At 37.1% G+C, this 12,493-nt stretch overlaps 1 protein-coding gene across 3 annotated transcripts in view; it reads left to right on the top strand.

The window, feature by feature from the left end:
- Positions 1 to 12,493, top strand: part of Hnmt (histamine N-methyltransferase) — a 37,737-nt gene that overhangs the window by 18,096 nt on the left and 7,148 nt on the right. For all 3 annotated transcript variants that reach the window (XM_021194564.1, XM_029536927.1, XM_021194565.1), the window contains exons 4-6: positions 651 to 758; positions 5,111 to 5,244; positions 9,821 to 9,914. In XM_021194564.1, the coding sequence (XP_021050223.1) occupies positions 651 to 758; positions 5,111 to 5,244; positions 9,821 to 9,914 (336 nt within the window). The remainder of the gene's footprint in view (positions 1 to 650; positions 759 to 5,110; positions 5,245 to 9,820; positions 9,915 to 12,493) is intronic.

The raw sequence follows: 12,493 nt of genomic DNA, 5'->3' as shown, positions 1-12,493 counted from the left end.
TGTGTGTGTGTGTGTGTGTGTGTGTGTGTGTGTGTGCATGTGCAAATGGAGGTGTTAAGAGACAAGTTCCAGGATTGACAAGTCCTTAATTTTTATCAGCAAGTGTTCTTATCCTCCTGAGACAGTGGTTTTTGAAGAGAGCACTTAGTACTTAGCATGTTTTTTTTTAAAAGAAATATCTGATGTCTTTATATTCTGTATGTACACCTCCTACCTTTTTACTTTATTCTTTTAAGTGTTCTTCTGGACTAGATTTATTATCAGTTCTAAGTTGGGTTTTCTCATATTTTAATATTTCTGGTTTAATATATCTCTCAATTAACAAATATTTAAAATTATATTTGACTACAACAAAACTTAGTGATTGCTTCCTACAGTCTCTGACAGCTTTGAGTCAATGAAACACAGTAATAGATATGAATGGAGATTATGTGAATAAGAGAATAAATTAATTGTATTCATGTTCCTCCTTATACTGAGTTATTATTTCTAGTTCAAATTGAGTGCTTGAGCATCATAGATATTAAGGGAATTCTACAGTTGAGTGCTAATCATTTTTGCAGTTCTTTGTAAATATAAGTCAAAAAGTAAATCAAGTTGTTCTTAATTACTACATTCAATGTAGCTTGTTCTATTTATTTACCTTCTAGGTGAAATTGACCTTCAAATTCTCTCCAAAGTCCAGGCTCAATACCCAGGAATCTGTATTAACAATGAAGTTGTTGAGCCAAGTGCTGAACAAATTGTCAAGTACAAAGGTACGTATTTAATTCTACTTTCAGAGGTTTATCTTCTCAGCTTGTTTTTTGTTTGTGTTTCTGTGTGTATGTTCTTCAAATGGTTAATAACACACTGACTACTATGTATTTGTTACATTTATTTGGAGAAAAAATTAATTCTTGGAATGCAGGAACAGAAGACCTGAAACTATAGACAGTGAATTTCTTGAGTTCATGGATTAATCTGTTTTATATCAAATTTCTACTCATAAAAATCTGCAGTTGATTTAATCTTTATAATAAGATAATATATCCTGTATTTGACCACATTGTCAAATTTCTTTCTTAGTTTTGTCCTTTCTCCCTCAACTTTGTCTAGTACTAGGAAAAAAAAGTCTAGATAAACTTGATTTCCTTAGCTACATAATAAAGAAAAACATGTGCCTGTTTTGTTTTGTTTTGTTTTGTTTTGTTTTGTTTTTTCGAGACAGGGTTTCTCTGTGTAGCCCTGGCTGTCCTGGAACTCACTTTGTAGACCAAGCTGGCCTCGAACTCAGAAATCCGCCTACCTCTGCCTCCTGAGTGCTGGGATTAAAGGCGTGTGCCACCATGCCTTTTACTTTTTATGTCCTTGTATTAAGGTTCTCTAATGTAAATGAACTGATAGGATTAATATACATCTATTAAAATGGTAACAGAGTAGCTTACAGGCTAAGTTCTCTTCTCTTCCTCTTCCTCTTCCTCTTCCTCTTCCTTCCCTCCCCTCCCCCCACCTCCCCTCCCCTCCCCTCCCTCCCTTCCCCCCTTCCCTCCCCTCCCCTCCTCTCCCCTCCCTTTCCCTCCCCTCTTTTCTTTTTTCAGAAACAATGGTAACTCAATCACTGGGCACAACAACTAGAATCCTAATCTTGTAAGCCATAGTAAATCTAAATCTTCCGGTGGTGAATCATGGTGTATTTGCCATCCAAACTAGGAGACACTGATGCTACATCTTGTCCTCTCACTATACAAAAGGCCCCTATCTCTATCCTGCCCCTTCTTTTCCTCTATCCAAACTGGAAGTCCTGCTTACTAGTCCAGTGATTGGTTCCTTTATTCATTAGGGGATGGTTCACAAGAAGTCACCTGAATACATGACTCATTCCTTCATCCACACAATCCCTCCTGGGAAAGTGGAATTAACATCAAAATACAAACAGCATCACGGCCATCCACAACATTTCCCCCTTCTGTCCACTTAAAAGACTCTTTTTATCTCAGATATAAATTTAGCATAACTATTACTACTTTTTAAATTGTAAAGTATAAAATATACCTAACACCCAGTCCATCCTTTTTATCAATTAAATAGAACACTCTGTTATCTATCCTAACTTAAAAGACCTATAAAATCCATATGTTACATCCTGCTTTAGCTTGTATACTGTCTGAAAACTATCTTCTCAAGCATATTTTCTCAATGTTAAATAGCCTGGGTTAGCTATGAGACTGGAAGTAGTCTTTCAACCCTGTGAGAAATCCAGGAGTGACCAATACTATCTGAAAATATAGGAAGCCTAACACGGTTTCCAGAACTGAGACAAATTGTATAGACAGCTGCTTACCTATATAGCCCCAGTAAGTAAGGAAGTTGGGGCATCACTCTTCAGTCATCTGGCCCAGAATATTCTGACAGACCTTGAAAAACAGAAATTATTAAGAAGTAGCTTATTTTGACTTGGAGGAACTAAGCTGTCCTAACCGGTAACTTGCGGTTTTTCAAGTACTGTTCAGGTCTGCAGGAGAGATAGGTAATTTCTGCTCAGTGGCCACCTAGCCACAATGTACCACCTCACCTGGAGGTAGAGATGCTCAGCTGCTTTGTTGAAGTCACAAAAGGGGAGCTGCTAGGAGCAGATTTGACTCAACAAGAAGTGAATAAATAGCATTAAATGTCACATTCTGTGTATTTCTGATGTTCTGAAAACCAACTACCTATGTAAAGTAATCTGACTTTTGTTCATATAATACCCTCAGCTATTTCTAATTAAAGTATCTGAAAACACCCTAACAATAAACTCAGAGCCATGAATTTTCTATTTGGCTCTTAACTCACAGGCTTAAACATCTCAGATCAGTTTATAATAACTGTTATAGAAGGACTGGGTCTAAGCATCCTACTTCTAAAATTTTTGTATCAATAGAGGAAAATTATACCAATAAAAACCTAGATTTTGCATCAAAATAAATTCTGTTCTAAAATAAATTATGACTTAAACTTAGTAACAATTATAAAGATTTCTACCAAATGAGATTATGACTATACAATCAATTCTAATTATTTCCTCCTCGTTCCAGTTATGACCATTTCTAAATTCCCCAGAAAGACAACCTTAGAATAACCACCTCCAGACTCGCAAGTCTAAAGAACTGGGACAACAGCTCTTCATAACTTCTTCAAGCTGAATATGAGCATTAATATATCTTGAAGAGGGAGGGGGTAGGGGAAAATGAGGGAGTTGGTTGGCCTTAAAAAGGCAATGCCAATGATTATTGAAGTTTCTGATGTCTGTATCCTGAGTGGATCCAGCTGAAGATCTATGAGATTAGGGGTTCAAGCAGGTCAGTTTAACATGTCTGATGATGAATCTTACCAAAGCTATATATTCTGTAATATACAAATCTCAAAACAAAATTTTTGTATCATCAAGGTAACTTTTTTTTGTTGTTTGATTCTCTGGAATCTAGTTCTCTGGGAGTCTCCCTCTATCAAATCTGATCCATATAGCTATGGAAGAAGTCCAGAGCCAAATCATTTTTTCTAAATACACAAAGACAAAACCTTTCTCCCAAATCAGTGTATCCTTCAGCCAGCAACCAGGAAAACCTGTAGCTTGTCCTCTGTTCCAGAGGAACAATAAAACAACCACAATACTCAAAATTATACCCAATTTGATGATAAAAACAATTAAAAACAAATGAAGTAAACTAAATAAATACTGTATGAGCCAATTTAGGCTTTTCCTAACTTGTCATGTCAAGATATAAACCTAAAATTCCCATAGATCCCATGTTAGAGAATATGAGTTTCCTGAAACTCATATTTTACCATCTTTAAAACAATTGATTCACACTTCTGTCTATACTGTCTATAAGCAGGCAGCTTCTGAAACCAGGATTTAAACCCAAAATTCCTGTAGAGCCCATATTAGATAGAGTTTGAATATCCTGTAAGACTTAGAGCAATATATCTTTATACCATCTTTAAAGCAATTAATTCAAACTTTCACTAATATATGCCTATAGAAAGCAGTTAGTTTTTACTTGTTAAACTCTCTGTCTAGAGCAGTCATCCTGTTATACCATCTACTTGTTCATCTCTCTACCTGGAGCCACAGACATTTATTAATTAATACCTGTTCATAGCAGGTAATTATCATTGCCCTTTCTACTTGGAGTCAGTGACTAATTTTCTCTATCCTAGTTCCAAACCTCAGGTGAAATTCCCCATGTGATTCGGACAAAATATGTGTATAAATCTTCCCTAAAAGCAAATAATCCCTATTTTATAAACTTATGCATTGGTGAGCAATGGTGGCCTCTTCTCATCTCATGGAGACTCTCTGACTCAGTGGCTCCGAAATCTCTCAACTCAGCTCCCTAAGTTCCCACTGGTGGGTCGTTACCACACTAGTGCCATGCTTCAAAACTCCCAGAGCCTTTTGTGGTACACATCTGGCAACCAGCTCTCTGGAACTGAGTTAATCTGCTACGTGAAGAAAAACACCTTACAAACTTAGTTCAGAAACAATGGTAACTCAATTACTAGGTGCAACAACTAGAATCCTAATATTGTAAGTCATATTAAATCTAAATCCTCTGGTGGCAAATCTGCCTCTAAACCGGTAGTTCAACAATGGCTTTTTTTGGATGCAAAGGCCCAAGAATCCTGCAGTTGTTCAGTGTGTAACCCTGGATGACTCAGCTGGTCTTCAGTCTGGGCTGTAATCCCAGAGAAGAAGGTTATAATATTCAGAAGGTCATAAAAGTAAAGGAATGTCTTAGTAGCAGGATAGATGAACTTGTCAGTGAAAGTTAATACACAAGCTTTATGTGGGATGCCACCAGAAGATATGACCTTAGATTCTTAGGCTCATTCTGACCTCAAGTGATTTGAATTTAGGGTGGGTGTTCCCATACCAAATGATCCAGTCAATGCCCCCCTCCCACAAAGGTATGGTTTGCCTAGTTCTTTGTGTTTTAGTTAATTCATGAAGTAGTCAAGTTGACAACCAAAATAGTCATCACAGTCCTGTCACATTCATTGCATTAAAAATCTAAATGAAAAAAAATGGCTTCTGTATGTAATTAAATTAAAATTGATTATAGGCCAACTTTTCTGGGTATTTTAGAGCTTGTAGCCAAGACATCAAACATGGAGAACATAAAATTTTCTTGGCACAAGGAGACATCATCTGAATATCAAAACCGTATGCTGCAAGAAAAAGAAGAGCCACCAAAGTGGGACTTTATTCATATGATTCAGGTAGGAAATGGTCTTACAGTATACTACCAAAATGATGTTTTCCACAAATTTGTATGAAGAATACATATAATGAAAAATTTTTGGTTCGAGTTTTATAAGTAAATGCTTTCTGCCTTAAAAAGGTATTGGTAAATACAAATATTCTTTGACATATAAAAGAACACTTGTTTGAAACTATAGAGTGATAATATATCCTAGTGAGTTTTTAAAGGATCTACTGTTATAGATGAACAGTATATATGTATGTATGTATGTATCTCTATCTGTACCTCCACTTATATCTGTATCTATAAATGATAAAGACATTTTCTAAAACCTCTTGGTTTTACCAGTAGTAGATATCTTCGATGCTATGCGTAGAACAGTAGGGACATACTTTATAATATTAGGATGGCAATATGTTACTTAAATGAGTCAATCATTTAGAAGGACTTTACTTCTATGACTCAGCAGCAGTAGACTAATCAGGAATATTATTGTGTAAATGTCATTAGGCTTCAACTGTAGGCATCACTGAAATTTATTGATAATAAAGATTATATCAGTGTTGTACTCTTTCTTCTTTATAGCCCAAATCACATAGAGTTCAAAAGAGTACAATCATAAAAGCCAAAACAGAAAAAAAAATTTAGTCTATAACTCAGCATATTTAAGCAGTCCTAAGCCTATGTTTCCTTAGAAAACAAGTCTTTTATGTGCCAGGAGAGATTTGACATGTTCATCAGTCAAATATTATTTCTCTATTAGATGTATTTACTGCCATCAAGCAACTGTTTCCTAGTCTTCCTCTCTTTTCTCTGTTGCGAGAAATAATAAAGATCCTGCAAGTCCCTGCACTACCACCAGCAACTCTCTACTTTGGCACAGTCTGAAGGCTCTGTCCCTAGCTAGTCACCGCAGTGACCAATCACTGTGTTCCCAGCTCTGGTTAGCTTGTCCCTGGAGCTGCTAGCTTCTACTCAGCCATACACCCTTGTAGTCGATGGCCCCACATTCCAGGAACTAAGTAGACCCGCTAAATTCCTGAACTCAATCCAGCTACTTTCTGCCCAGGCATGGTCCCGCTGTGCTACTCTCAGCCTGCCAACTCTTCCTTCACTGCCACGCCAAGCCCATGCAAGGACAGTCCACCCCATGGTCAGCTGCCATAGCTCTCTGTCCTGCAACTCAGTAGAAACAAAACTCTAGAAGCTTATTTATATATCAATAAATTCTCAATTCACAAGATTCAATACAATAATTTCAGAACCATTGATAATGATAAAAGCTGCCCACCTAGATTAGACAAATTGTCCCAATTATTCTAACCTTTATGATATCATAACTACCTGTGGCTATTTAAAGCTGCACTGGTTCAGGGTTTTCTTCCTGTCTGTCTGCCTCTGTCTTGGCTTCTTTTTGCTCCCTTCACATGCTCTCTGCCTCTGCAACGTTTAGCTCCACCTCTCCTTTCCCTGTCCAATCACAGGCTTCCTGCTGCACTAATACTTTAGTGTGCTTGGACAGGGAAAATCCTGTCACATTTCTCCTCCTGTCATGTGATGCTGATCATTCATTCCTAATCAGTCATCTTACTTCCTACTTATCAATAAAAAAGCCCACTGAAAATTAATCTTTTACTCTCTGTCTATGTGCTCTAGTATTCTATTGTTGTTTAATAACACAATGACCATGATAACTCTTACACAGGAAAAGTACTCAAATATATAATTCTATGAGGACCTTTCTTAGTCAAACCAATACACTCCACTTCTGTGCTCTTATAGGCCTGTACATATTTCATAATGCAAAATGCTTTTAGTCCAACTTCAGTGATCCCTATAGGCTATAACAGTCTCAAACCTGTTTAAAAATTCATTTCCAAAATCTCTTCTGAGACTCATGTTATCCCCTATAAAGTTGAAATGATAAAACCCCATCACAAATTCTCAACACACAATGATACAGAAGAGGAATTTCCATTCCAAAAGGGAGGAAAGGGAGCATAGTGACTAAAACTCATCATAGCAAACTCCAAACTCTGCATTTCTATATCTGATATGAAAATATTCTTCAGATCACCAACTCTTCAGCTTTGCTGATTACAACATACTTCTGTTATTTGGACTAGGTCCACACCCTTGTAGAAACTCTCCTTGGCAGATATCTCACCACTATGGCATTCCCAATATTTGGGGGGTTTCCAACAAAATCCAGGCTTCACATCTATGGCTCTGGGCCTCTATGCAGGGGTACCCACTAACACATGCCTGATCCTAGTGGCTTTCCTTATTCACTGAGGGAGATTCCATTGTTGCAGGAAATTTTAAATAAGAGCAGTAAGTTCCTGTGCTACACTGGGCACCAGTGGGCCATATGACACCAGTGAGGGGTGTTCTCATCTCTGCAGACTCTCTGGCCTGCACTTCCCAGACATCCCTACCCAACTCGCTAAGTATCCTTGGTGGGTCGCTGCCATGCCAGTCCCATGCAATGACCACCCACCTTGCAGTTAGCTGTCACAATTCCCAGTAACCCAGTAAAATCAAAACATACAATGACACAGAATAGGAAGCTTATAGTTAATTAGTTAGATTTATATATCAATAAATTCTCAATTCACAAGATGCCTACTCAATAATTTCAGAGCCAATTGATAATGATACAAGCTGCCCACCTAGAAGAGACAAATTATCAAAATTATTCTATCAGTATATGATATTACAACTACCTATGGCTATTTAAAGCCATGCAGAATCCGAATCTTCCTGCTCATCCTCTATCTTCCTCCTCCTCCTCCTCTTCTCCTCTCTTGCTCCCTGTCTCTGCAACTCTTAGCTCTGCCTCCCTTTTCTCTGTCCAATTACAGGCTTCTTGTTATATTAATATTTAAATTATTTGGACAGGGAAAATCCTGCTCCCAGAGGCTTAATGTAACCACAAAACTCAAAACCACCCCTTTTGAAAGTTAAAGCAATCCAAAACAAATGAAGTAAACTAAAGTACTATATGTGCCTATTCTTAGGCCTTTTCTATTTTGCCAAGCAGGATAATAACCCAAGATTCCCATTCCCATGGAGCCCACATTAGACAGAATTTGACAGTCCTGGGAGGTATATTAGAGCAATATATCTTTATATTATCTTTCTGTTCAACTCTTTGCCTACAGCAGCCATCTTGCTATACCGTCTATCTGTTTGGCTCTCTGCAAGGAGCCATGGACATTAATTTTATTAATACCTGTTATAATATCTATCTGTTGAGCTCTCTACCTGGAGCTACAGACATTATTAATTAATAATTGTTTATAGCAGGCAATTATCACTGTCCTCTCTACTTGGAGTCAGTGACTAATTTTCCCTATCCTAGTTCCAAACCGCGGGTGTAAATCTTTCCTAAAGGCAAATAATCCCAATTTTATAAATTTACAGTTCAATCCATCTCTGCCCTAAGAAGTAGGTGACTTCCATCCTCCTTCTCCTGACTCAGATCAGCCTTCCATAACCCCTTTCTTGAATCATTGTCTCTAAAGCCAGAACTACATGGCCAAAACTGCCAAGTTCTTCTGCTTGCTGAGGCTAGAGCATGCCCCTCCTTGTTGAAATACATTTTTATCAAGATTCTGGTTTTGATGATTGTCTTCACTGCCTAAACTTTTCTCTAATTTCCATCTACAAGTTGCAAGCTTTGCTGTGTGGTCTTGTCCTGAGTCTACCTTCATTACAGTTCCTGGTGCTCCTTTTCTCCTCACACTGTACATTTTGTATTTTCCCTTGCACAACTTAGAGAGCTTTAGTCCATTGTCATGGCAGGAAGCATGGCAGCATGCAGATGGATACAGTACTGGAGAAGTAGCTGAGAGTTCTATACCTGTACATGCAGGCCACAAGGAGAGAGGGAGAGACACTTGACCTTGTATGGGCTTTTGAAACCTCAAAAATCCATCCCAAGTTGCATACTTCCTCCAACAAGGCCATACATGCTCCAAGAAAGAGTGCCACTCCAGCATTCATGAATATTTGCCTGTGGAGCCATTTTTGTTCAAACCACAACACCAGAGATGGCAAATAGTTGAAATGACCTCTATGCTGTCCATATGACCAAGTCCAAGCCATACCCGTTGGCCCTCAAGCTACCTAGAGACAGGTTAGCTTCTTAGAAGAAATGACAGGTAACCTGAATCAAGTTTCAGTGGATTTATACTTTCTTGTGCACTGTAGATTGTATTATACCATGAAACTTTTTCTCAATTATACTGGGCTTAAATACATTGGGAATAAACTGGTTGTTATTAGACTTTCCCAAGTCTAATCAAGATTGATAAAGTCAATTTGCACCTACTGTTCATTCTTATTTCTTTGAGAGTTCACTTCTTAGATACCTGCATGGACCAGCTCAGTTAGGAAGATAGCATATTTGTCCATCACCTAATGTTTTCTTGTTGTAACTCTATGTTTAAAGATTTTGCCTGATAAAGATTCACTCAATATGAAAAATCAAAATTTCCTTTGAGTATATAGTCCAAACAACAAGCATACAAACTATGTAGTCCAAATCAACATAGAGAGCCATCTCATTTCTTTTTCTTTCCTACTAGATGCTGTATTATGTAAAGGATATTCCAGCCACCCTGAAATTCTTCCATGGTCTCTTAGCTGCCAATGCTAAAATTCTCATTATTCTTGTGTCAGGTAAGCCATTTCAATCAACCTGGATTTTAAAATATCAATTGTAAATAGACATGCATGGATTCATATGTTTGGATAAAGTTAGTATATTTTGTCTTTGTTATGAAATTCATTTCAAATTAATTTTTAGATTAGTAGAAATCTCATTTGCAACAGTGTTTAGTCTAGAGAACCGAGTGGAAACAAAATCTTTGAGCTTCCATCTATTCAGCAAATATTCTGTAACTCCCATAAAGGAGTTAGAGATGATGCAATACTGCTTTTGTAGAGGACTGGAATTTGATTTCTAGCACCTATTTCACGCAGCTTACAACTACCTGTAACTCTAACATAACTTATGTATATATCCATCACATGCACATGTCTGCACAGCACACATACACAAATAGGCATAGCAGAAACTATAACAAAACCTTATAAAAAAAAGAAAAAAGAAAGGAAAAATGCGTTGCTTTATATATGTACATTTGCATCTGTTGCTGTGATAAAACACTGGCCAAAACAAACTTGAGGAGAAAAAGGTTTATGTAGCTTATAGGTTACAGCCCGTCAAGGCAAGAAGTCAAAGCAAGAACTCAAAGCAGGAACTTGAAGGAGAACTCAAGCAGAAATGTCAGAGGAATGTTGCTTGCTGGCTTGCTTTTAGCCCTACTTGCTTACTGATGGCTCCAATCAAACTGGACCCACCTATATTAATTCACAGTGAAAAAAATCAATATGTCCTTCCACCATGCTCACAGGCTTATCTGATGGAGGAAGTCCTTCAGTTGAGAATCCCTCTTCCAAGGTGTGTGTATATTTGTGTCACGTTGACAAAGAGCAAGCAGTATATCATCTGCCTTATGGAACAGAAAATTCAAGTGATGGTAGTTTTAACATGAGAACAAACAAATACACTGATTATATTTACATATATTATGTCACTTAATTGTCTTTCCTCCATCTTTATGATTTACAAAGAGTAAATAAAATTTTAATTATTTTAGATGCTACTAAGTATCTGAATACAATACTATACTAATTTGCATTTCTTTTTTTTTTTGCTTTTTAAAAAAATTTATTAGATATTTTCTTCATTTACATTTCAAATGCTATCCCAAAAGTTCCCTATCCCCTCCCCCCCACCCTACTCCCCTACCCACTCACTCCCACTTTTTGGAACCCCAGGCAAGCTAACTTCCATGGCTTGCCACACCAAACAGTAATTCAAGGGTCTCATCCCCATCTTTTCTTCCTCTTTGTTAACTAGCTCTTCCCCTTCACCCTCAGTGTACAGACTTTAATTTCACTTATTTTATAAGAATATGTTCAAATATGCTAAAGATAAGAACCTATTTTTTTTATTATTTTCTTTATTTACATTTCAAATGCTATCCCAAAAGTTTCTTATACCCCTCCCCCCACCTCTGCTCCCCTACCCACCCACTCCCACTACTTGGCCCAGGCCTTGCATTTCTAAAGCCATAGCAACATGGTTCATTATAGTTTTTCTTACAAAATTATAAAATGTTCAATTTGTTTTACTTTGCTATATGGTTTTATTTTTCAAACAAGACGTTTAATTAGTTTGTTGTTCCCAGGGTCATAGTCAGTGTTGTAAAAATAACACAGGTAAATATTAGAAATTGCAACATGTACCTCCAAAAAGAAATTGGAGAGAGCTTGACAGTACACCTGAAAGCTCTAGAACAAAAAGAAGCAAATACACCCAAGAGGAGTAGATGGCAAGAAATAATCTCAGGGCTGAAATCAACCAAGTAGAAACAAAAAGAACTTTACAAAGAATCAATAAAACCAGAAGCTGTTTCTTTGAGAAAAAAGCAACACGATAGATAAACCCTTAGCCAGACTAACCAGAGGGCACTGGTTAAAAAATTAACAAAATCAGAAATGAAAAGTGAGATATAGCAACAGAAACTGAAGAAATTCAAAAAAATTAATTAGATCTTACTACGAAAGCCTATACTCAAGAAAACTGGAAAATCTGGATGAAATGGACAATTTTCTAGACAGATACCAAATACCAAATTAAATCAGGATCAGATAAACCATCTAGACAGTGTAGACAGTCTCATATCCCCTAAAGGAATAGCAACATTCATTAAAAGTCTCCAAAACAAAACAAAAACAAAACAAAAAACAAAAACAAAAAAACAAACCAACCAAACAAAAATAAAACAAAAACAAACCAAACCAAAACAACAGCAAGAACCCCAGGGTTTAGTGCAGAATTCTATGAGATCTTCAAAGAAGACCTAGTACCAATACTCTTCAAAGTATTCCACAATATATAAACAAAAGGAACACTACCCAATTCATTCTATGAAGCTATATTTATTTATTTTTTCCATCAACTCAGTTGATTTATTAATTAATTTATTTATTTTTTATTTTCTTTATTTACATTTCAAATGCTATCCCGAAAGTCACCTATACCCCCCCCCGCCCCTGCTCCCCTACCCACCCACTACCACTACTTGGCCCAGGCCTTCCCTTGTGCTGGGACATATAAAGTTTGCAAGACCAAGGGGCCTCTCTTCCCAATGATGGCCGATTAGGCCATCTTCTGCTACATATGCAGC

Source organism: Mus pahari, chromosome 3 (assembly GCF_900095145.1).
Source record: "Mus pahari chromosome 3, PAHARI_EIJ_v1.1, whole genome shotgun sequence".
Classification (NCBI taxonomy): Eukaryota; Metazoa; Chordata; class Mammalia; order Rodentia; family Muridae; genus Mus; species Mus pahari.
This window is presented reverse-complemented; position numbering and strand designations above follow the sequence as displayed.